The sequence below is a fragment of the Hydractinia symbiolongicarpus genome, chromosome 9 (genome assembly GCF_029227915.1).
Source record: "Hydractinia symbiolongicarpus strain clone_291-10 chromosome 9, HSymV2.1, whole genome shotgun sequence".
NCBI classification, from domain to species: Eukaryota; Metazoa; Cnidaria; class Hydrozoa; order Anthoathecata; family Hydractiniidae; genus Hydractinia; species Hydractinia symbiolongicarpus.
In genome coordinates, this window is record NC_079883.1 from 20,481,900 (window position 1) to 20,507,494 (window position 25,595).

General features: G+C 35.7%; 2 protein-coding genes across 3 annotated transcripts; both read right to left on the bottom strand.

Annotated features, from left to right (window-relative positions):
• Positions 1-1,871: 1,871 nt before the first annotated feature.
• On the bottom strand, positions 1,872-15,430 carry LOC130656655 (uncharacterized). 2 transcript variants are annotated; one of them, XM_057459559.1, is made up of 14 exons: positions 15,294-15,430; positions 13,063-13,104; positions 12,275-12,988; positions 11,935-12,186; positions 11,749-11,863; positions 11,124-11,497; positions 9,450-10,654; positions 9,164-9,362; positions 8,963-8,998; positions 8,631-8,825; positions 8,331-8,509; positions 8,110-8,255; positions 7,834-8,003; positions 1,872-2,609 (listed from the first exon to the last, which is right to left on the bottom strand). In XM_057459559.1, exons 1-14 carry the CDS (start codon positions 15,385-15,387, stop codon positions 2,158-2,160), a joined length of 4,173 nt encoding a protein of 1,390 aa, XP_057315542.1. In that variant the 5' UTR covers positions 15,388-15,430; the 3' UTR covers positions 1,872-2,157. The 2 variants fall into 2 exon arrangements, with proteins under 2 accessions (XP_057315542.1, XP_057315541.1); XM_057459558.1 differs by having other exon boundaries at positions 8,631-8,834.
• Positions 15,408-23,108, bottom strand: LOC130656656 (ribosome biogenesis protein NOP53-like). The gene is made up of 13 exons (XM_057459560.1): positions 22,949-23,108; positions 20,623-20,696; positions 19,922-20,071; positions 19,772-19,827; positions 19,569-19,664; positions 18,995-19,099; positions 18,522-18,686; positions 17,793-17,848; positions 17,249-17,362; positions 16,883-16,949; positions 16,738-16,814; positions 16,458-16,547; positions 15,408-16,223 (listed from the first exon to the last, which is right to left on the bottom strand). The coding sequence occupies exons 1-12, from the start codon at positions 23,077-23,079 to the stop codon at positions 16,463-16,465; spliced, it is 1,176 nt and encodes a 391-aa protein (XP_057315543.1). The 5' UTR covers positions 23,080-23,108; the 3' UTR covers positions 15,408-16,223; positions 16,458-16,462.
• Between the last annotated feature and the right edge of the window lie 2,487 nt (positions 23,109-25,595).

A 25,595-nucleotide genomic window follows, 5' to 3' on the forward strand; every position in this document is an offset into this window, starting at 1 on the left:
GTTATTTAAATGACGAAAGAAAACTATAGAGGATTCAACCATAGTTATAAAAAGAATAGAGCGGTTCTATTGTTTATGTTTTAGTCAGCAGAATATACCTCGTATCCAGTGCTTTGACTGGACGCTCGTGTTGAAAAATGGCGCATTTAAGTGGTTAGTTACTGTAAACATAGGATTAACATAGGATTATTTTCAACATGCCTGGCGAAAATTGCTGACGATGTTCCGCATTTCAGTGTCTTGTGAGTCCTCGTTGTGTTTTGCATGTTTTGGGGAAAAACAGGAAAAACAGCTTTTAGAAGGGTCGTCAACTATTTCTTCAACAATTTTGGACAATTCTTTAGTTAAATCACGATTTTTCTCTAATTATCTCGACTATAGTAATCCTCCCCAAGGGCAGCCATTATTGATAATTCTGTGAGGTCTTAACCCTATTCGGTCCGGGGTTTTTCGAACATACTATGACCGGGGGGGGCGGATTCCGCCCCCGCTCAATAACTTTTCATAGGATTGTTCAAATTGAGTCAAACTTGGCACACTTATAGTACGTCATAAAAGGAACAAAATGGCGGCAATAAATTTTTGCTTGCGTCAGCACATTTTCTGTGACGTCATCAGAAGCTTGAAAATTGTTAAAAATGCCACTATCTGCTTAAAATATAATTACTTTTGTTCTAGAGCGAATTTTTACATTCTGTTTGAAGTTTCTAAAAGCTAAATAAAATGTTTTTAACATATCTTCCGGTTTTTACATGGATCGAATAAAAAATATCCAAAAATTGACCAAAAATCCGTTTTTTCCCGATTTTCGGGTAAAATCCGACAAAATCGGGAAATCGGATTAGTCACGTGTCAAAATTATTCAAAATGATTTTTCTTGACGAAACAAAGTTGTGTTGCAAGTTTCAAGTTCTAAGGATAATCCTAACAGGAGTTATTATATTTTCCCCATTATAAGGATTTCATAGAGATTTTAGGGGTAGTTTCGAGTAATGGCCAATATCAAAGCCTCTGAATGGTATTGGACCTAAAAATTTAGCATGCAGGTGTCTAATAGATAAATGTTGAAACTCAGTAAGTATCATAGCCATATAAGAAAGCAATCAGGAGTCATTAAAAAAAAACCGTCAGGGGGGGCGGAATCCGCCCCCCCGGACCGAATAGGGTTAAACCGGCCACCCCGATTTAAGAAACATATCTGCTTGTGAACAATAGAAACGCATTATGGACGGCCCAAAATTACCGGACTATGGTTCAACGCTGACTGCGAACACTAAACCACAGCGTTGGAATTCCTTAAAGAAGGATATGGCAATAAGATAAATTGATAGCGATGCGCATGAAAGAACTCGTGGAAATAAAACCTGTGATATCAGACAGTGATGTTGTTGGATTGCGCAAATTGTACGACATGTTAGAATTTCATGTTATAAATCTCCTCAGTTTGAAAGTGGATAGTAGATTGTAAGATAGCATCACTGGATTCGCTTTTATATCTATCGCGCTATGTACCGTAGGGGCGTGTATGCGTAAATTCGCTATTTCAATAGGGACACATTGCCAATTTTTTTTGTTGATTATAAATCTTCCATTCAGGGCCATCGCCAGATTAGTTGTAATAATATAAAATAATATGTGATAATATAAAATCAACTTGTATTTATTACTTTATTTTATTACTTGAGATAGAAAGATATTTCGATTCATTTTATTTCATTTCATTACCCCCTCCTCTGTGTGCCACACCGAGTGATACCGTGCTAAATAGCGATCCAATGGAGAGCGCGAATCTAAGGACCAGCAGACCCGTGGTTTGTTCTTGAATACCTTTTTAAAGGATAACTTCATGTTAAAATTTTTATAATACAAGATTTACAAAAGCTTTTTTAATGAATATTTATATGCGCTAGAAAAATACAACTTATTATAAGAGTTAATTTTTTGATTTAACGTTTTATTCTAGTTTTCAGTTTCTGACTAGAAACGGTACTTTAAACGGCAAGTTTTTTTTATCGTAAAAACGATTTTTTATGCTTGTTAGGAAGATCAAGTATGTCCTCAAGAACTCGCAGAACGACGGTTTCGACGTGTGGTTGTTACTGTTAGCAACGTGAACAATGTGCAGTGGTGTCGTGATCATGCTCATTTTAAACTGTATTATTTTATAGTAGTGAAATTTGCATGAATTATTTTGTCTCGTTTAACAGAGACAGGTTGTTCACCAGTCTGTTCAATAAGGTTTGGTTTATTATGATTCATGTACATTTCAGCTCCTGGAATATTCTCTTCGTTGTTCGCAACGGAAGCAAATTCAGGATTTTCACTGCCAGCTAGACCGGAAGTGGACCCTGGTTTGCGTTTGTTGTTCTCTTCCACCCACTGTTCTGCAGTCTGGCCAGGTTGCGGTCCCATATGTTCGGGCTGCATTGGATAGATTTTAGACGTTTCTTGTGTGGTTTCTTGAGCGACCGGTGTCTGCGGTTGAGGTGTTATCTGTTCTGATAGAGCAGGTTGTTGTTGGTTATTTTGTTGATACTTTTCAGCCGGTTCAGCTGCAGACGCTTGCACTGGTTGACCTGGTTTTCGAACGCCGGTAGTTCCAACATCACCTGCAAAAGAAACGGCGCAAGTTATTAATTTTATTTTCCAATCTTCTGCGCATGCAGAGTATGAGAGCGAAGCTCGATAACCCAAAACCCTAACCCAGTTCATTTCCCAAATCTTACTGTAGGTGACGGACGTGTGAGATTTGTTCTTGTTTGCGGTTAGTAAACTTTAGCTATGCTAATCCGTTTTTATTATTTTTATATAGCTAGCTTTATTTTATTATTTTTTCCATAATTAGTAGAGAATAGTATTTATTCCTTTTCTTATATAATTTTATTTATTACTGCTATAGATCTAAAATAATGGTGAGCTGCAATCAAAATGGCAGACACCACAGTTCCAAAAAAGGTTGGTGAACCCATAGTTTTAGAAACTCCAATGGATTTTTTGAACTAAGCTTCTTCCAGCCATGCAACAACAGCAGCTGGAAGCAATCACAGCCCTAGGAGAAAAATTTTCATCTTCTGCTGAAAAATAATAACAATTTCCTTGTGGACCACAATTGAGACAATTCTCCTGGACCCAGTCATGGCGCAGACAAGCATAAAGGAAGTAAATGCTTTCATATCTGTAGATCACCCAAGGTCTAAGAGAAGGAAAAGATCCAGTAGAAAGTTCTAACTGCAGTCACGTAGAATCTAGCTTTTTTTCTAAAAAGCCTAGTAAAAGAGATGGCGATGCCGTAAGTACATCAGCATCCATCCAACTGCATGATGGCTTAATAAATAAAATGCTGGGCAAGAGGAAAACCTAGTGGTAGACCCAGACCAAGAGGTCTGGTCTAAACTCATCAAGGAATACAACGATAAAGATTCCTTTGGCACTGAAAGGGGTGCGCCTCATGTGATCCAAAAAGCTTACCAATGAAAATATAAAAGGCAGACTGGAAAATGTCCAAATTCCCACCAATTGGCGTTTTTTATCTGTGAAAAGCTGCAATAAACCTATATGGGCCAAGGCATCCAGCAAAAGATTAAATGATCTGGTTTTGCAGGAACTGCAAACCATCATTTCAAACCACCATTTACTGATCTTGAGTTAGTAGTTAAGCATTATCAAGCTTGCAACATTCATAAATTTTTGGAAGTTCGGAGGACCATCAAATCAGTATATCCTAGACATAATTGAACATAGGGTTAAAATTGAATTTATTAGTGACCCAGTCTCATCTTACCACACTGTGAAGTTTTTACTAGAAGATTGTATAACTATAAGTAAGGAAATTCAACAAAGGTATTGAAGCAGATAAAAGCAACGAATAACGGTTTTTTTTTCAGGCATAATTACTGTCCCTAAAAAAATGGTAGCTCAAGAAAGATTATAAACCTTAAACAGCTAAATAGATCTGTTAGACACAGCCTGAATGGAAACACTGCAAGATGTTCTATGTCTTACCAAACCAAGTGTTTGGATAGGAAGTATTGACTTATAGGACGCATACTACAGCATCCCTATCTATATTGACTTTCAAAAGTTCTTAGTTTTGTCTTGAGATGGAAAGTTTTACCAATTTCTACCTTTACCCTTTGGGTTTGGTTCAACAAAGTTCTTAAAGCGCCCTATAAAGTACAAGAGGATGTAGACGATTCTTATTTGCAAGACGACTTATGAAACATGCCATTGAGGCAACTGTCTCCGTTCGAGCAGCATCGGATTTACCACATCCAAACAAGTTACATTAAGAACGAAAATTTTCGGCGGAAAATGTTTCGGCAGAAGAATTTCGGCGGAAAAACTTTCGGTCACAATTTTTTATTTCAGCGGAAAAATTTTCGGATAAGATTTACAGTCAGAAAATGTATGGGTGATTCTTTTGAACGAATTTTAACTAAATTTCAAAAGTAATAATTCGGAAAAAAGGCTAGAAATGTTTGTCGCGTACATATATTTAATCAAGATCTAAAAAAGGGTCTTCAGGATCCAACTCTATAGATAGAGCCTCAGAAATGCCAGCTTCGTCGAAACCATTGCAAATTATGGTTGGATTATTCCGTAAATGGTCGCATAGGTCAATAACCCAATAAGCGTGGATAGGTTTTAAAATTGACAACTTGAGTGGTATATTGACGTCGTAAATATTCTTTCCTTAGTCAATTTGAATATAAGGGTGCAAAAACGAGAAGTCTGCGACCATGCGTTCGGAAAAAGAAGCCATTTTAAAACGTACGGTGAAAAAAAAAATGTGTTTAAATTATTATATTTTCTTTTTGGAAAATTAACATTTCACGAAAATAAACCATCAAAAAAGTCTTTCATCAAGCATTGAGAAACAAAAAAAAAAAAAAATGAAAAAAAATATAAAAGTATTGATAAATTATAAGGGTTTTCCTGAGACTACTCATCAAATAAGTTTTTTCCTTTACAGTAACCTTTACTGCAAACCACGACTCGATTTTTTGCTTCAGAAATTGCTTCGCTGGGCCATTACCAGTTAAATCTAAAGGCCGGAAATAGTTGGTCATGTTTGCAGGTACATAAACGATCACGCAACTATTACTTTCAACGACCTTCTGAAAACCGGCTGTTGTTTGTCTCTTGAAAACGTCAAAAATTAGAAGAGCTTTTTGCATTTGGTAAATTCAGTTCCTCTTGCTTTTGTTCAAAGTAGGGTACAACAATATTCTTAATATGCTGTATGAATTTCTCTTCGCTGCTCCAGTGATTCGGTGTGCATGTGATATCAAAACCTTCGGGAAAATCAACACCTTTAGGTAAGCAGCGATGATGTTTTTCCCTTATAAATTAGTTGAACAGGAAGGAAGCTACCAGATTTTGGAAACGGTAAAAGTACCTGTTATCTCCCTTTATCAACAATCGGAACCCTTTTGGCACCTTTTTCATGCAAGGTGTGGCCTGAGCTACAAACATAAAGTAATAGCGTCTGGTCGAAATAAGAATAAAATCGTCTGGTTTGCCATGCTTGAAGTTGTTTTATTTTCGTTTCCTTCAAAATACCTGGCGCTATTGTGGCTTATAATGTCGTTGCCATTCGTCTTGTCATTTTCTTTCCCATAGTCTCCATCGTGTACAGAATCTTCCTTGCTCAATCATTCGAGAGTGTTAAGTAGGCACCAAATTTCGCTAGAAAACTGCGATCATTTGCCATAACAATACCTTTTGCAATGAAACTGGTGCACCTTTAAGACGTAAAGCATCTACAGTATCGATATTTTTTTTCATCAAGGCTTCTGGTAAAATAATAGGTCTCCCAATTTTTTTTCTTTTCAAGAAATATAACTTCTGAACCTATACTCTTGCTTTATACTTTCTGATAAACTTTGGCAATTGTCTGGTGAATTCGGGATACTTTGTTTTTAGGCAAACGAGAGTGGATTTATTTTCACGTATGACCGCATGTTTTCCAATCTCTGCTCTTTCTTCTGGCTTCCACACTCTGTATTTCTTTCTTTTTTTACTTTTATCTTGAATAATCTGTTTAGTAATTTCGTTTCTTTCTACTTGTGTAATGTTATCGGTTTTATTCTATGTTTCGAAAGATTTCTTCGGTATCTTTAGTTGCTAATTTGAAATAATTTAATAGCGACATGTTGAAGTATACATGATATTTCAGAGAAGAAATAAAAAATAGAAAATTGAATCGCTAAATATCGGCTTGTCTTTTCAAAATAAGAACGAATGGGAGCTATTCTAGTTCGATGTACCAATTGAATTCTATTTTTAGTTATAACAATTTCTAAACGTTCGAAATATCTATTTGTTGAAAAAAAATGAAACATTACTAAATTTAATAGTTACAGAAAAGCATCAACTTTATTGTAAAAGATGAAACCTTTGTTCAAATGTGACTTAGCTAGCAGAGGATGGCATGTTTATCGAAAAGTAGTTTGGTCGAATCCGAAAGGAGCTCAAAAAAACAGCATCTGCATGATCCGTATTCTGTGGCATGGAAAATCAAATCAAAAGGAAAATTAATTGCCGATGTTATTAGACATGTTCCAAGAGAGATATCCAGGGCTGTTACCTTTTGCTTACAACGTGGTGGAAAGTTGATCGCTAAAGTTTTCAATTCGAATTACCGTTGCTCGCCCATAGCGAAAGGAGGCTTGGAAATTCCTTTGATATCATCTTAAGAGAAACGAAAATATTTAAATCGAATGAAATTCATTATTGAAAGTAACTGCTACGATCGATTTCTATCTGACAGTTAAGATAGAAATGATCTTAAAGCAATGGTTGACATGGGTGATGAAGATTTGGAGGATGAAGAGGAGAATGCGATGTTTCTAACATATTAACTAACATAGTAACACTTTACATGTTGGCATCTTCACCAGAAGAAAAGTTGGATGGACAGCGTATGTTGAATTTCGTGAAGTTAATAGACGCTTTACAAATGAAGGACGAAAAATTGTTCTATTAGTTGATAATAGCCCAGCCCACCCATCCATTGATAACCTTGTATCTACTGAGTGAATATTTTTGCCCCCTTACACCACCTCAAAGCTTCAGCTGATGGATCAGGGTGTAATTCGATCACTAAAAGCCCACTACTCACACTACACTGAAGTAACTCCGGGAGTATTATGTTGTTTAGTGAAAACAGAGCCTGTCTTCACATATACATCAAGTCGAGTTTTTGAACAACAACTATCAACAAGGTTAAGTCAAACCGATATACAAAATTCCTTTCTGTGAAATCTTACTAGATTATAACATTTATAAATTTTATAGAGTCTGAAGAAAAAATCGCTTTAACTCGAACTAATATCTCATTTTTGTCTAAGTTTGAATTGACGGGAGCTTCGCTTAAGTCGAACATTTGTTAAGTCGAACTGTTTTCTCTGGTCCCTTGAAGGTTCGAGTTACTGGGAGTTCTGCGGTAGGTATTACAAATTTGAAGATTGTAAAACGTCACCAAAAGTTAACCTTCTAGTATTAAACCGCAAAAGTTATTGCTTTATTAAAATATAAAATAGAAATTAAAATAAACCATTCTTGATTTGATTTTTCTACTAAAAATGTTCCATCAAATTTGTCGCTTGAAATTGATTTTTTTTTTAAAATTTTCATTCGCGAAAAAAGAAAAGGTTTTTTTCGCGTTCGTAAAATTTCGGAATCGTTGCTGTAGAAAAGTTTTGTGTAACTTTGAATTTACAACTATTTTTCAAGTAATCTCGAGAATTTATTCTTTATTACGGGAATTTAATTTGCATGGATAAACAAAAAAGATAAAATCCATTGCAGATAAAATAAACGAAACAATACCTGGAACAAGGTACAAGTTTTTCCACATGGGTAATTCTGTTTCTCCGTTGGGAAGTTTGACACCTATGCTCAGATCGTCCCCCCCTGATCCCTCTTTCATGAAACTTTCCATAAAATAATATTCTCCTTGTTGAAGATATATACCACGTGAGGTCTGTTCTTCGGGATATCTAGGTAAAGAACACGCCCATATTGCAATAATTAAAGAATATTGCTATGTCATTTTCCATAAAAAGTGTCGCATTGACAAAAAGCGGCTACCTTCGAAAAACTTACTTTTTCCATTGTCGAAAGGACGTGAAATGCCCATGTTTTAGCTCCAAAATAAGGTTGGAATGAATTTCTTCTGTATCTGGACTGATCCACAGTTCACACTCATTGTCGCAAGAAATGTAGAACGTGTACTCCCCCGTCTGTGGAGCCTACAAAAAAATGGTTTTCATGTCAAAGCTACAAATTCTCAATCTTGAATAATCATTTTCTTGATATATACATACTTTATAGTAAGTTGATAACCGCTGTCCATAGCCATCCCCTGCATTCGGCGGTGCTTCAAATTTATCCAGCACGATATATTCATCTGGGTTAGTTGGAAAACGAGGATTATTTGTTAGTAATGTTAACAGTGGACTTAATCCTAAACCAAACCATACTTCTCGCAATACTCCATCATCTTCTATAACAAAAAAAAACATTATTTCAGACAATTTGCAACGATTTTTCTTAAAAAATGCAGACACACTTCCCTGTCAGCCAAAAGTAATGGTATGCTAAAATCAATTTTATAATTTATATACCTTTCGATCCAGTGTGAGGTGGGTTTACTCTTGGTTGCGCAGGATTTTGACCATTCACTTCTACTTTAGCTGGTTCGTCCCTTTGCGCCGGAATCATATTTGACGATGTTTCCACAAATTGTGGAATAACGCTTGTATCAGCGGCTGGTTGCAGTGCAGTATTTACAATGTTTGGTTCTGACGGTGGTTGAAGCACTGTGTACCCTATAAGCATAGTAAAAGCCTTACTTTACGCAATACAAAAACAGATTTTTTCTCTCTAGAAACCTTTTGTTTAGTAATTGTTGTGATGTTTTCGAGTGTCTATATTTCGTAATTACTACATTATTTACCTGGTTGTTGGACATCACTCTCGATACTGGCTTTCGCTATAAAAGAAGAAACGCAAGTGCATAAAAAAAACACCAAAAACATCATCTGTTGATTTATATATTGAAATATACAACAATAGTCGGAACGTCACGTCAACAACTGACCGTACTTTCGATTATTTGATGAGGTCACGTTTCCAACAAAGCAAGAGAAAAACTTACATTTTGAATCACAATCAACATTTCTTGGGTAGTCACATATATTTGTGACTGGATTAAATAACTGGCCTCGCTCACACTTTCTATAATTGCCTCGATAACCATGACATTCAATGTAGCCAACACAATCTTTGGGTATAGGGCATACGCTGTCTGGTATTGTACAACACGACCGTGTCAGCTCCATCGGAACAGTAACAGGCTAAAAAAGGTGCGACAGTATGATTACAAACAATGCTTAGAATGTAAAATAAAAATAAATTCGAAGGAGGCAAATAGAAAGGCTCACATTTTTAGCAGAAGTTATTATAGCAGTTGGTTGTGGACCAAGGTAAGCTACCTTAGAGTTACCCACACGTCCCTTGCCTAGTAGTCTCTGAACCTTGACCTTCATTCGATCCTGACCAAAGGTAGGATGTGATAGCATACTTTCTGCGTGAGGTGCAGCAACTGTCGGACGTGGTTTGATAATCGCAGCAGTCGGCCTCGTAATTACAGGAGCAAGGGAATGCACCCAATTTTTATGGGTTTGAGTTTTTAAACGATTATCAGCAGTTGTCTTTTTATGCGTAAAAGGCCTGTGTGTGGGTGGATGTCGCGTCGGTAGTCTCGGATGAGGATACTGTTGATTGTTTTCCTCACTGTGAAGGTTTATAACATTTTCATCTTGATCACTTGGTTGTGTTGGGCTTGTATGAGCAGGAGATGTTGTGGATGGCTGAGGGGTTGTCTTTTTTTTAGTGGCATGAGTTGGTTGTGTAGCTTGATGTGGTGGCTGGTTTATGTTCACAGCAACAACTGGCTCTTTTGCTGCAGTAGGAGAAGGTCGCGGAGCTATAGGTTGTGCAGTTGGCGGCAGTGGTGGAGGTGGTGGGGGCGGGGGTGGTGACAGAGGAGGCGGTGGTGGTGGTGATGGAGGGGGTGGTGATGGAGACGGTGGTGATGGGGGAGGCGGAGGCGGAGCAGGAGCAGGAGTAGTAACGTGTACTTTCTTGCTTTTGTGACTTTCTGAAGGCTTTGTACTTTCTTTGGCATTTTGTTTTTGTTCGCTAGTTGCTTTTGTCGCTTTACTTTTCCCGACTGTCTGCGGGAGTGACGTCGCGTCATCGTCTTTAGTCGCGGTCACGTTTCGCAACATTGTTTCTCCTGCAGCTTTATGTTCCTCCTCAAATTGATTTCCTTTTTGTTCGATTAGCTTCAAAATCCTTGCTGCCATATCAGGTGTAATATGAAGTTTTTCTTGGTTCGATTTACTTTTTCCTGTTAACGCAGACAAAGACTCCGCTAAACTCGGACCAGGCTGCTTTAGATTGGCTGACGTCGTCTTAGTAGGCATGCTTGTTGGCAGAAGACTGGGTGATAAGTTTTGTGTGGTCGGTTTTAGGGTTGTAATGCGAGTTGTTGGCAGAGTGGTTCCATCCAAAGGTAAGACTTTCGTAGGAAGAACAGTGGTGGGTGCCAGTGTGGGCATTTGAGATATGAAACTGTTTAAATCTACAGAAAAAAAAAATTGACTATGTATAGCTTGTTTTCAAGTCTTGTACAATGACTAATTTTCTGTAAATTTTCTGCATGCTTAAGAATATTTCGTCTGCAACTATATTTCTGTTATTTTCTTAGACAGGAAAGTGTTTACTTTTAAATGGAATTTTCACATTACCCCTGTGGAATGCAATAGGTCTAGAAATGTCTAGATCCATTCTTAAGATAAAGTTTTGATAAAATCCAAGGAAAGTGCTGCAGTCTTCATTGGGAAATTTTGTAAAAAGCTCATTCTCGACACCAGAGCTCTTTCAAAAAAACCTCTTTAATTTAATTTAAGAACTCTTGGGACGACAATGTAACAAGCTTACTTGTACAAATATACCCCGTTTTGCTCATTCCTAAACATACGTAGCGCAGGACATGATCACTCAACATTTGCGACGACGACAACACAAAAGAAGAGATAGGAGAAACTTACCACTATGAATTGCTACCGTTCCATCTGGTAGGATGGCAATAATACCACGATCCCCAACAGTAACGTGAGCAAGTTTTAAATCCATGTTGATCCAATTCGTTCCTTCCGGTTTTTCAGCAACAACACCAGCACGAACAAGAAGATCATTAGTGTCACTCAGACCCACTGTTACACCACCGGGTCCACTTTCAACCATACGAAGTTTACCAGGGACAACTGTCCATTGAATCCCCTCAGGCACGCCGTCAGTTATGCCGACACGAAAATACACGTTATCCCGCCTGTTAATCGCCCAGCAGCCATATTCACCACAAGAAACATATTTCATATCTCCCTCTACCCGCATCCAACCTGTGCCTTCTGGATGTGTATGCCTAAACAAAGAGGTAAACTTTGTGTAATAGTCAAAACAACAACAACAACAACAAAATATAGACAGAACAAACAGAAACACAATCTAAGAAAAATAGCTACCGTAGAAAGTATAGTAGATTCTCTCTTTATCTCAACTTATAAAAGACGGGAAAATTTGTTTATATATATAAGGGGGAAAACCGGCAAAGGACAAAAAATATTTGTTGCAGATAGGAAATCAAGACATAAAGACATCCAAAAAAAGTCTTACTTTTTAATTTCTATCCTGCAAAATATACTATCATAGCGATTGACACCCCAAACAACACCAGTTGGACCGGAATCAATCTGTTTAAGATTACCAGGTATTTTTCGCCAACTAGTACCTAAAAACAGTGTAAGTTAGAAAAACGGTCTAATATTCGGAAGGCGTATTTTAAAATGGCGCAAGTCTTACCTTTTATGTTTTCTGGTGTGACGCCTTTGCGAAAGAAGATATTTCCCAGCAAATCGACAGCCCAAATTCCAGATTGACCTGCAGTGACGTGGTGCATCGGGATATCTAATACCGGTGCTAACTGATGATTTTCTTGTAGCACAAACACATTGTGCTTGCCATTCATCCCCCAAACAAACGGAATGATACCGGAGTCGATTTGGGTCAAATGAACCGGAAACTCTTTCCAGCCGGCTGGAAGCATATGGGTTCCTAAGGAGATAAATTTCTTTTTTGATTCATTCATTCGATCCGATATAAACTCTCTTAGTTCGACGTCGATTTTTTTTTGTCGACTTACCTTGTTGAGCTAATGGAGCAGTGGCCAGACGTTTCGTGGAAACTGGTCTAGCGGTAGGTGTACGTGGTGTACAATCTTTACATTCAACTTTATTTACGTCATCATTTCTATCGTCATCCTTTTTAGATGCCTCCTCTTTATTTTCGTCAATATTATTTTTTTTTTCAACACATAAGTTATCCTCACAAGTCATACCACTTGGACAATCTTGACACGCTTTTCCTGTTTTGTAAGGTCTCTGTCCTACGTAGTTACCGCCAGGAGCGTAATTGCACACTAGTATGGTTCTGTCTCCGCACTTCTTAGCTCCACAACCTAATTTATTACTCTCCCACCAAACCATTTGTGTATACAGAGTACATTTTCCGGAACATTGACCGGTCAAATAGTTATAACTTTTGCTTTCACTAAACCACCTTTTAACTCCTTCATAAACATCTCCGCAATCTTTATCTCCGCAAACTCCGGTACCCCATGCGATATTCTCGCCCACCCAGTCATAATTTTTTGCTAATTTATGCCTATCAGGGTTATGCGCAACAATGCATTTATTGGCAAATTCCGAGGCTATCTTTTCTAGATCTTTATCCCATACCATTTTTAACATATTACTTGCGACAGGTTTGACCATGGAACGAAAAGCATTATGAAGCTGTAAAACGGCTTCTTTTTGGGGTTCCGTTAACACATTGCCACTAACTGACCCTGGGTTTTCTAAAACGACAAAAACACAATGTCGGAGCGCTGTTTTTCACAGTACACAAATATAGAAAATAGCAAAACAATACCTGAACTTGCTAATTCTATTGTGTCTCGTAATGACGTCAGTGCTAAAAGAGAATAATACCCCATTCACACCTAACAAAACTAGTTTAAATTAAACCGGCTTTACTTAAACTGATTTTAATTAAAACTCGGTTTTTACATGTACCATTCAAACCTAAAGTTAAAAACACATTTGCCACATTAAAAAATTTAAATATTCTATGATCAGAACCACGAATAAAGTTTATAAAGAATCTATCTGATAGCTATAATAATAGTTCAACCAGCGTAAAATACACCAGAAGGTTTTCTTCTGAATAAAAACCTAATTCGAAAACCTAATTGTGGCGCCGTAGATTAGTGGTTATAGCTCTCGTACTCTGTGCGGGAGACCGGGGTTCGATTCCTCTTGACGGCGATTCAACATGGGCGAGTGAATGTTACCATAGCCCCGGGTTAACCCAAGCCATGTGAGTGAAATTGGGAAGATGGCACACTGTGTGGGCCGTTGGATGTTGCCGGAGTTGTCTAGTAGAGCGCGGGCTCTAATTGGGTCTGCGTAGCTCAAAATGAGCATTAAATACTCTAGGACTCTCCATCTACGCCGTGGCCCCTCCTGGAAATAATAGACAGGGTATATCCCTCGATATTTGTGAGGCTAGCCATGTAAAATATGCACATCTATCTATCTATCGAATATAAGTTCAACTACATATATTCTTTATGTTTTGCTTCATTTATCTTCTAATGTTGTAACAACTTTCTCGTGCTGCACGAGCACGCCAAACTCGACAGGTTGTTTTATAAAACTAGGTATTTAAAACTGGCTTCATTAAAACAGGTTTTACTGTAGTATGAACGGGTATATATAAAACATTGTTTTATAAAACCACATTAAACATGTTTTAACTTTAGGTGTGAATGGGGTATAAGTAGAGTTAAACCACAAATTATTACAAGAAGGGGAAGCGGGTAACACAAATTAAAAGGGTAATATATACGTTTAATCCCTCTCCAGCGCTTGTTATTTTTTTATGTTGGGATGGAACTCGAACAATCCAAAAAACCTAACAAACAGGCCCTGGGGACGAGGTTTGTGTACTTTAAAGGAAATTTTTCATTTACACGAAGCGCAAGATTAAAATAATAAACGATTGATGATCGAATCTAACATGTCTCAGTAGTGAATGTAAACGGAGGTCGCACTCACAATGTATCCGGCGCATATATTACCTGGGATTTTTAGACAGGACTAATTTAACCCTATTCGGTCCGGGGTTTTTCAAACATATTATGACCGAATTACTTTTGATATACTAGTCTAAACTAACTTTAACTTGGTACAATTACAGTACGCCATGAAAGAAACAAAATGGCAGCAATAAAATTTTGCTCATGTCAGCAGTTTTTCTGTAACGTCGTCGGAACCTTGAGATTTCTCCAAAATGCTATTATCTGCTTAAAACTCAATTTCTTAGTTCTAGAAATATCTAGGGGTAGTTTTATGTAATAGTCTATGTCCACGCCTCTGAAAGGTATAGCACCTAAAAATGTGGCATTAAGATGTCTTTATATTAACATTAGGAAGTACTATGACTATGCAGCCGAGCAAAAGGAAGTTATTAAAAAAACCCGGAAGAGGGGCGGGTGTAATCATCCCTCATAATCCCTCTTTTAATATTGTAAAAAAATATTGTGAAATGCGAGGTACTTGAGCTACTAAAAAACCTGAAAACTGATGGACAAGTTTTTTAAGAGAAAGTCGAGAAGACAACCATACTAAGAATTATCCGAATTTACTCGCAATTGCTTGCTTTAATGTTAAATGCAGACACAATAAAAAAAACAAATGTTCCTTAGCAAAAGTCAAAATATTTAGAACTAGTGCAACAGCTCTTTGAACAAGATGCATAGTAAGTGAAAGTTGAGAAAGGAAACACAAAAAAAGCTTTGTTTTAGAATCATACTTTCAACTTTTAAGTTTACCTTGGAGGTAGGAAATCTTCACTGCGGAAAGGCGACTTCGATACTTCACGAAGTATCTCAACGATCCTGAACTTATAATAAACATCGAAAAATTAAAAATAAATGTCGCTGTTATTCTTTAATGCTTAAAAGTTAATCAGATCTAGGCAACATCTAATTTTCCCTACATTTATGTAAAATCCATGTTTTTTCAAGAAATCAGGCACACCACCTGAAAATGAATTTCATACGTTATTTGAAAATAATTCTGTGCCGTAAAAACACTTACCGTCTTTTCTCTTGCCGACAACAAAACAAAATTGTATTGCGATTGAAAGTAGCCATATTTTATAAAATAGCATGATAACTATTCTCGTTTTCATAAACAATAACAACAAACACGAAGCATACTCGAATTTTTCACGTGTATATAACCATATCCAGTATGGTAAAATCAATAAAAACAAGTTATTTATAAAAACTATGAAATATTAAAATTATATTAACTTTCAAATTCTTATAGAAGCAGCAAGCAAAATAAAATTGCAAAGAATAATTTGATCTTTTCACGCTTGAAAGCCTCTAGATGCAAGCAATGCATAAACATAATTTGATTCGTGCGCATGATTCTCTGCATACCATACCTCAATTTTTCTCTGCATACCATACCTCAATTTATTTTCTAGCACAGTAGGTAAAAAACCTGGATTTGCTGATTCTTTATTATGTACTTTTTTTATAATATAATAGTTCGCAATTTATCTTCTTTTATTTTATATTTAAAGGGAACGAAATGTTGCATTATAGTGACTTACATAAAAAACTCAATTCTATTTCAGATCACAAGCTTTGAATTTGAGCTGAAAATGGAGATAAAAATTGGTGCGAAAAGATATCCTAAAAAATGTGATTAGGGTTGTAAAAATAAGAAATCATAAGAAAAAATAGGTGAATAGAGGATGGATGACAGTGCTGTGATGGATGAAAGCGCTGTGATGGCCTCTTCTAGTACAACACTTGCGTAAAATTGTTATTGATCGTAACAACATCTAAATTTTTATTGACTAGATTTGAATGTCCATTTGCATCCACCAATCCAAGGTTGGTTAAATATGACAAACTTGGGCGTAAAAACCAACGGCTTTCGGCTATGTAGTAGAATCGACAGTCTTACCAGCGGAGAGTACACTTATTCTTCGCATAGGATTCACAAAGATATCTAAATGAAACGAAGGAACTCAGTCGAAAGAAATTTAAATTTCTAAATGTTATTTTTTAATGTTACCGAGTCAGAATAAGAATATCTAATAAATGTTCCTAATTTACGCAAACATTACGAAATCAGGGCGTATTTTTTAATTTCGATGGCGCGTTAATTGAAATTTTAAATTGCGATTAAAGGAGAAATTATAAATGAGCAGGATAATTTTAACACAAACATATAAGAACTCACATAAATCATGTCTTCGGCTCAAATTCTTTGATAGTCTTCGTTCTATATGATCTCTTTTCGTACGTCTTTTTCTTGTACCTTCGGTGTGGGCTGTAAGAAAAAAAAACCCGAAAAATTTACATACTCTCAATAACTCCATAATACATTCAACACACATACGATGTGACCCTGAAAACGTAAAATACACACACAAAAACACGTAAAAACGTAAAATACAAAACCAAAAACCGTAAAAACGTATAATGCATACACCAAAACCGTAAACACGTAAAATACATACACCACAGGCTTTCTTGCTTCGATTATATTTCGCTTTTGCAAGCTTTTAAATCTGTCTTCCAAAAGATTACCAGTTGGCTAAAACAAAAAATTTATTTATAGATAAACAACCAACAAACAAACAAACAAACAAACAAATTACTCACTTTTAACTCTCGTAAGGAGCCGGTTAAATCCTCACTCAGTTGCACTGTAATCCCCTGATCTTCATATCTGCACAAAATAGTCAAGAAAAACAGAAACAGAAACTTTAGAACTTTAAAAATGATACTTGACATCCTTCACTTTCACTTTCATTGGGACAGATTTAGGTCAATTGAGACAATACTGATACGTCTAGCAAGCAGACTCTCCACCATGCCGGTTTCATTTGTTTATTTCAATAAATTTTCACTTCTTTACTTTTTTCGAATTAGCAGATGGAGTACTGCATCTTTTATCATCTTCAAATCAATCATGAAAAATATCACAAAACAGAAACGCTAACAATTCTTATTAGAAGAAAAAGATACTTGTGCCTGCCCAGTCGTTTTGTTCGAGTTTTCATTTTCTCTTCCACTCTCTTCTTTTGACGAGTAGCAGATAGTTGTTCTACTTTTCGAATTTCTTTTTTGAACGTTTTGATTCTAAAAACCATAACATATTAGCAACAAATCTTCATTCAGATTCGCAACTGTACCTAGTCAACTTGTAATAAAAAAACCTAACAGAATCTCTCAATGAATAGTCTGCAAGCAGTCTCCAGCAAAGACGAGACACTTTCTATTTGCGGTAAAAACTTGCTTTTTTTAAAGGTGAACCCTTCACTATCAGCGGGGATGGTGTAGTAGTAGCGCATTCGGTTTGTAATCTGAAGATTTCAGGTGCAAAGCCTCCTTGCTAATAACGTGAAAGTCAGATTCGCAAGTAAAACAAGGTATACGAAAGAAATAAAGTATATTTGATGAAATAGAAGAAAAACCAGGAGATTGAAGAATTAATCAAGCTTTCTTACATGCTCCATCTGTTTAATTTTTTCACATCACATGCAAAATTTAAAAAAAAAAGATAATTCACCTGTTTATGTCGTTTAATTTCTTTTTCACATCTTTAAGTTTTAGCCTTTCGCGTTCCTAAACAATGTAGCGTCAGTGAACAGACACAAGGAGGAAAGATTTACAGAAGCATTAATATTGAATCACTTCTAACGAAGGGTATGAGAATGTAAAGTAGTCATAGAAAAACAGTTATTATACAAATATTAACAACAAAACGGTCTCAATTTTAAAGCAGTTTCTATTAGTGTGGACTCAACCAAAACGGTAAGCTTTTAGCATGATAACTACGACTCCATTAGCTAATCACACCAATTTTCATGGACAAAATATAATAAAACAGGACGGCTAATTTCGGATTTCGCAACCGAAAGTAATTGGTTCTATATCAGAGTCGCGCACTTTAAACTTGTCAAAGTTCACTGGACAATGTTTACAGCTGGCTTTCTCCAAATTTCGTGACGTTTCTGGGCCCTAACGTGGATTATTTCGTAGTGCGCGCGTGTTAGGGGAAGATACTAGCAAATTTTAATTACTCTTTGCCAGACCTACGTGTGCGCAAAAGTAGCGACTCTACCATTTGACAGTTTGACCATGTTAAAAAAATGACGAAACTGTTTTATTATTTTTTGTCTGTGTCTGATTGTAGATAGTTTATCTAATTGACCAGTTTTCGTCTTTTGCTTGGAAGAAAAAAAGTAAAAAAAGTAGAATATTAACCGTAACAAAATAGTTATAATAAGCACACTACCTCCTCTTTAACGGTTTTCGCTTTCCGACGGGTTTTCAAAGTTTTTAATTTGTTACTCATATTACTTTTCACTACGTCTGTTATTTCTCCTTCGTCACTGTTAGCACTCGTATTGTCAACTTCTTGAAACAAACCTTCCGACATCTCTTTCAGCCACAATTTTGACTAAAACGTTACGTACGCAAGGTTCTCATTCATAACATGCACACATATATACAGTACTGTGTGATTTTACCAAAATAAATTCCTTAAAATTTTGAAATGTGGGATTAATATGGACTCACAAAAAAAACTCCAAACATTGTCTGCTTTAAACCCTTTCTTTCACTGCATATGACACTACACCATAAAATTATCTGCAAAATCACAAAACGCCCTTTAATGTTCAATATTTTCTTTTGAGTTAATAAAGTTGCTTGATATTTCCCGCTTTGTCCTGATCCTAGAAATACTTTGAAAAATAGAAAACAAACCTGTTTTTTCAACTCTTTTACAGACACAGATTTAACTTTTCTATTCAATTTTTCTCTTTCCATCGTTTTCTTTACTTCAATAGCATTGGCTTTCTCTAAAAGTTCCTATAAAAATTAAAGAGAAAATAGGTTGCGCCACAATAATGCATTTGTCTTGGTTAAAAGCAAATTCCATAGGAGACAATTTTATTAGAACTTTTTTTAATTCCATTTTTTGTGTTGACAAAATAATTGCAGACAAAACAAAATAACTATTAATTCTGTTGAATCTGCTCGTGATAATTCATTTCAACACAACAGATGTGTCTAAAAAAACATATTGTTTTTTATTAGAACAGTGATAGAAAAAATTTCAGTGATTATGCATTATTTTATAAATTATAAGGAATCGGATATAAAAACAAGATTGTTGTGACAAAATAATTTCTAATATAAACTTAAAATGCTAAGAATCAGGTCTGTCTTTGCTTTGGATTGCTACAAGCTTTAATACCGTGTAGATAGCATGTAGATAGCATTTTTAAGAAAAATATTTTCTAATGTTAGGTTAAGCGAACTTAGATACAGAACTAACTTGATGTGAGTCATAATCTGGATTGTACGAAGCACCAGGCTCAGGTATGGAAACTGCACCAATGTCTGATTTGCCCACACCTACTGTTACTGGTTTCTAAACACAAGTAGAAGAGTAAAAAATGCAGTCGACAACACTGGCGGAAAATCAAACAAACAGATACACAAAACACACAATCAAACAAACAGACCACAATGGCTTACCACTTTTGGTTTTTTAACTGTCGGCTCTAAAAAATCATTTGAGATTTCCATAACTTCTACAAAAAAATAATCATTGTAATACATTATAGGACAGGTGTTTTTAAAAAAATTTGATGCGCAGATATTTTGAAAAAGTACGAACAGATTTACCTTGGCCCCATATATTTTGAACTTTTCTTTTTCGCGCTGCATCTCTTTCCTTTTGCATCTCTTTTTTCAGTTTCTGCATTAATTTTTGTTTTCTCGGAACATACTCTTCTTCCTCCTCTTCATCACCAGCTTCAATTTGTTTTGTTTTTCCTAAAAAAAAAGTTAACAAACTTTATAGCATCATATTAAATTTTGCTCTTGAAGTAATGACTTACAGGGTTTGATACACGGCCATCATACAGAACAATTTTTATTAAAGGCTTGATTTATAAGAACAATAATTTCCACCAGAATTGCATATACATATATATGTAAATCCGCTCCATGTGGAGAAACTCTAGTGAAGTAACTTTTGCAAGTTCAACTCAGGCAAGCATCACAAATCAAGTTTATTTGCAAGTACACACCACAAATGTCTTTGTGTCGAAACTGTTTTGAAATTTCAGATATTGATTTAAAATACTTTTTTATCTTTTTATGATTGCTCGCTAAAAGCATTTATCTTCAAGTTTCGTGACATTATTATCATAAAAAAACTTCTTAACATGTCAGCACAGAAATTAGGCTGAAAAAATACCAAATTTAAATGAAAGTGGAAGTATGAAACACAAATACAGAGGGTGCTAACATATAACAGGTGTGAAATCTCCAGAAGTTAATTACTACATAATTAAATAAAATTTAAGTTAAGTAAGATATACCTGTTTTGATGGGATCATTCTTTTTCTTATCAACATAAAATATACTCTGGTCATTTTTTTGTGTTACGTTGCCTCTAAAAACAGAAAATTAATACATTAAGTATTCCATTGATAATACTGGAAAAATTATGTTGAGTAAAATGAGCAGTTTCAGTTATTGTTGTCTATCATTGCTCAGCCAAGGTTTAGCCATGTTAGGCATTTATTGATGGCATAAGAAGTAGAAATTGTAAATGCAAAAAAATTTTTTGCTCTTTTCAAAATGGCTCTCATTGCGAAAGGTCAGTTGTACTCTTCGTTTGAAGAACTACAACAAAAAATTAGCTTGTATAAGCAGAGAAATTTTACTGAATCGTGGATATGGGATTGTAGAACCATAAAAGCAGCACAGGGAAGGGTTAAAAAAGAATTAAATCCTGATTTAAAATATTACGAGATAAAGTATGGATGTGTTAATGGAGGAAGGTCGTTCAAATCTTGTGGGTCAGGATTAGGCTTCAGAACGGTTTCAGCTTAAAGCACTGGTAGTTCTTACACGCCATTCACGTTGGTTATTTAGCACAAAGATCCAGAAGGTGTAATACTTCGTTTAGTTAACAAATATCATGTCAATTTTACATATCGTTGTGCACATGCCAATTTAAAATTTACTGGTTCTTTAAAGGCGCGTAATCACTCTTTTCGAAAAAAATTAACATATACATTTTTTTATTAATTTCAAAGTTCAGACGGAGTTATGCCTTTCTTGAAAATTTGAGGATATAAAACTTACTAGAAATGGAAATAATGGTACTTTAATATCTTAAATTTATTGTGTTTTTTTTTCTAGCCGCCATATTTAACGATCTTGTTGATCTCTTATTCCCGTCTAATAAGTGGGCCGTCACAAAATGTTAGTGTGAAACTGTAGGTAAACAAACGGCCTTAACTTTAAATGAGCACTGAGATGGAGTTCGATAATGTCGCCATTATGGTAGGCTCCGTTTAGGCTGTATTTTTGGCTTGTCTTTTCTTTGAAAAAAATGGCATCAAAAAATGGAAAGAAATTTTATCCCAGGAGTTTCTATTGGAAAGACACAGAAGAAAAAAATAATTTTCTCTTTATTCTATTCGCCATTGTTTTTGGAGACCACAGACAAAACGAAACAGAAAGAAGAAATTGCAATATCGTCTTGTGGTTAATAATTATGATAATTAATGTTTATTACGCTCTGTCTTTTTTATTAGCATTACCAAGATTATTGCATATTATAAGCAAAAAAACCCAACGGGGGAGAATGCACATTTTGATAGCTGAAGATAGTTGAAGCATTATGGAGATAATTAAATTTAGAGTATAAAAGGGGAAATTCTTAAAATTTAGGTATATATTCTAATTGTCTAGATCTGATAATAACGTAAGGAAACGACTAACTGTTTGAACAAAGGAAAAAAATCAAAAAGTAAGACAGCTAGCGAGGCAAAGCTATCTTCAGAAACAACAACAAGAAGAGGTCGTTGTTGCAAAGAAATCTGATCAGTTGGTTAAAATGTTTAAATAATAAAGAATAACACAGAAACTTCGATTGATTTATCTGATTTATCATGTTCGGAACTTTGTTGATACATTTATAAAAGCATTACGATAGAAATACAGCTACAGATGCTCTCCCTCATTCATTATTTTTTATGTAATCGCATGAATCCAGCAGCCATGTGATCGATTTTGCTGTGCGTTTATTATCGCATGATTCGTGCAATGAAATGTAATGGCGGTTCTGAAGGCTAAGAGAAATTGGGGTGAGTTTGCTATTTCTATGAAACATTTGAACATGTTCTGGTTGTTTATGGAGACCACAGACAAAACGAAACAGAAAGAAGAAATTGCAATATCGTCTCGTGGTTAATAATTATGATAATTAATGTTTATTACGCTCTGTCTTTTTTATTAGCATTACCAAGATTATTGCATATTACAAGCAAAAAAACCCAACGGGGGAGAATGCACATTGCGTGTTTTCTCATGTATATCTTTCAATTTTTGCTATAAGATAGGTACCTCAAAAAAAGTTGTCTACAGGGTAATTGGACTGGAAAAGAAGCATTGGAAAATATCCTTTTTGGGGATATATTTTGTGACAATTTTTATCCTGCTTAAGATATTATATTAGAGAAATTTGTCAGAAAAAGAAGGTAAATTATGCTTTTGCACGAAATCTGGACATATATCCACATTTGGAAATAATTGATATATTCATTTTCGGATATCGATCAGATTGGCGGAAAATGCAGCTGAAAGTCGTTTCCAGTATTTCAAATAAACTTAAATACCATTCTGTAAACTCACCCAGTTCTATCGTCTCTTCTTAATTCTTTTAAATGTTCCTCGACATCAGCAATGTCTGTGTTTTTCCTCCAGCTTTTTTTGGACTTCTTGCTACCCTTTTTCTGTTTCCGTTGCTCTGCCATTTTATCCATGTGATTCACGACACTGTCTGAACACTGTTAGAAGTCATACTGTGGTCGCTGTGTTATACGAGGGTCGAGCGCTATACAAAGTCAGTTGAAAATATATTCTTGTTATTTTTGCCGGACTTTGAATATTTTTGCCCTACTTGATGCATGTATAAAACGTTTCTTTTTGGAGAAATCGCTTTTGGGAAGTGCACATAACCCGAATAGGCATGACGTTAACTTTTGACACAATAACAAGCACGTTCTTTTGAAGGAAATGCAGACATTTTTAAACGAGCACGAGATAAGATTATGTAGAATTTTGCTGAGTGACACAACGATAGCGATTATGGATGACGTCAATGGTTTAAATGACATCTTCCAAAGTAATGTATCCAACATTTACCTAGCTAGACAACATATTTGACCAGCATGGCATTGCATGCTGGTCAAATATGTTGTCACGACAAACAGAAATCTATTTTTCATAAATAAATTTCTGCAAATTTTCAGTTTTCTACTTTCGAACAGAAATCTAAATTTGGGAAATTATAGCTAGCAAGAAGTAATATTAACTTGCAGCGGGAAGACCTGAACTCTCAGTCCAGGTTAAGACAGGGTAAACTGTGTCACACACAGGGCACCATTTTACTTGTGACTTGTATATACTGTCACAAATCCAGAGGAGCGCTTATAGCAATACAACATTATAGTTCTAATATACTTTTTATAAATCAACATTTACGGGACTTATGATAAAGATAAAGATAAAGTAAAATGATGTTGCGCATGTATTTATATAATTACAGAGAATCGAAATTCATAAAAATTAACCAATCAGAAACGAGCTGATAATTACAGTTAATTACGGTAATTAACATTTTCGGACCTGGATGTAGGTAACTACTTCTTCTGTAGGGCTGGTAACCAAATCTCAGGGAGTTGATACGAGATGCTGTTTATGTGTTTGTTACGTTCTACACTGTTGATGGTTTCTTTAATCTCCCTAGCAGTTGTTCTGGATTCTCTGTCAATGATTTTCTTCTCATCCCAATTAAACTGATGACTTCTTTTAAACTGATGATGATAAACTTTCCACAGTACAACAGACAAACCGAAATAATATCTTAAAATAATATCAAACAGCAATATGGAGAATCCATCTTGGCAGAAGTCAGACCGCTAGAGAAATCAAGAATAAAATACGCAAGATACACGAACCATCTTCGGTTTTCTCTACGTTGTCTTCACAACGAAATAGCACCTAAAGATCTTCGACTTACCTGCGGAGTAAAGACTGAAAGAAGTAAGAAAATCTTACAACGCGCAAGCCGCCAGTTGTTGCAAGAAAGAATCCACCTAAATCACGTAACACGTAACACCCAACATCGCCAAATAATTGATCTTGACAACACCATCAAATCGAGACTCTTCACCGACCAATATAAACAGGTTAAGAATATTCATGATAGCGTGTATGAAAAAGAAATGAGATCGGTTATAAAAAGTTCAACAAAATCAATGACAGATTCAATGATGATACAATAGAAATGAGCAAATGGATTGTCAATCTGTCCAACAGACAACTCACGACAGAAGAAACAAATCTTCTATCAAAAGGAATGAATTTCTGTATGACACCAGCTTCAATTCCAAAGAAAGAAATAGTTGCGAAAGTGGAAGAGGCAATTAAAGATCTACCAAAAGATGAGGCAGACACAGTAAGAGCTAAAGTAAGCCTCGCGCTACAGAAAAGCAAAACACCAAAGGACAATTTGCAAAAATCAAGACTGTCATTGAAGAATCTAAAGAAGGACAAAGATATCATAATCCTACCGGCAGACAAGGGTAGAACAACAGTTATCATGAATACACTTGACTACATCAACAAGTGCAACGAACACATCAACAACGGGCCTTACAAACTTCTCAAGAAAGATCCCACAGAAGTCATCAAACGAGAAGCGAGGAACATCTTAATGGAGTTGAAGAGAAAGGAATACATTGACAATAAGCAGTATTACCGACTGAAACCTTGTGACGGACCACCACCGCGATTTTACGGACTACCAAAAATTCATAAACAGGGAAATCCAATTTGACCAATAGTCTCCTGCACTAGAACACCGTTATACAACCTATCAAAATTTGTTGCTTCCATCCTCAGCAAATTCACAGCAAGTGACCACAGCAAAAACTCAAAAGAATTTTCGGAATACATCAGAGAAATAAAGATAGCAGACGACGAATGCATGGTATCATTTGATGTCCCATCAATCTACACAAATGTTCCCATAAAAGACACCTTAAACATCATTAAAGACCTTATCGAAAACGATGCTGCATTCGGTGAAAAGACACCACCAGTACCGGATTTTCTGCGTTTGGTCGAACTTGTTCTAACCAAAAAATGGTATCTGTTTAATAAGAACTTCTACACTCAAACAGACGGAGTTGCTATGGGGGGCCCTGCATCATCAGTTGTCGCAGAAATATACATGCAAGCACACGAGACAACAGCATTAGTTACATCAGACAGA

Bases quoted from the DNA above. Each gene is read 5' to 3' on its own strand.
- LOC130656656 (XM_057459560.1), bottom strand. From the start codon at position 23,079: ATGGATAAAATGGCAGAGCAACGGAAACAGAAAAAGGGTAGCAAGAAG. The intron at 20,072-20,622 runs GTATATCTTACT...CTTTTTTTTTAG, and splicing joins GAATGATCCCATCAAAACAG to GAAAAACAAAACAAATTGAA. The intron at 17,849-18,521 runs GTAGTGTGCTTA...TACATTGTTTAG, and splicing joins CGAAAACCGTTAAAGAGGAG to GAACGCGAAAGGCTAAAACT.
- LOC130656655 (XM_057459558.1), bottom strand. From the start codon at position 15,387: ATGAAAACGAGAATAGTTATCATGCTATTTTATAAAATATGGCTACTT. The intron at 10,655-11,123 runs GTAAGTTTCTCC...TTTTTTCTGTAG, and splicing joins AACGGTAGCAATTCATAGTG to ATTTAAACAGTTTCATATCT. The intron at 8,256-8,330 runs GTATGTATATAT...ATTTTTTTGTAG, and splicing joins GGTTATCAACTTACTATAAA to GCTCCACAGACGGGGGAGTA.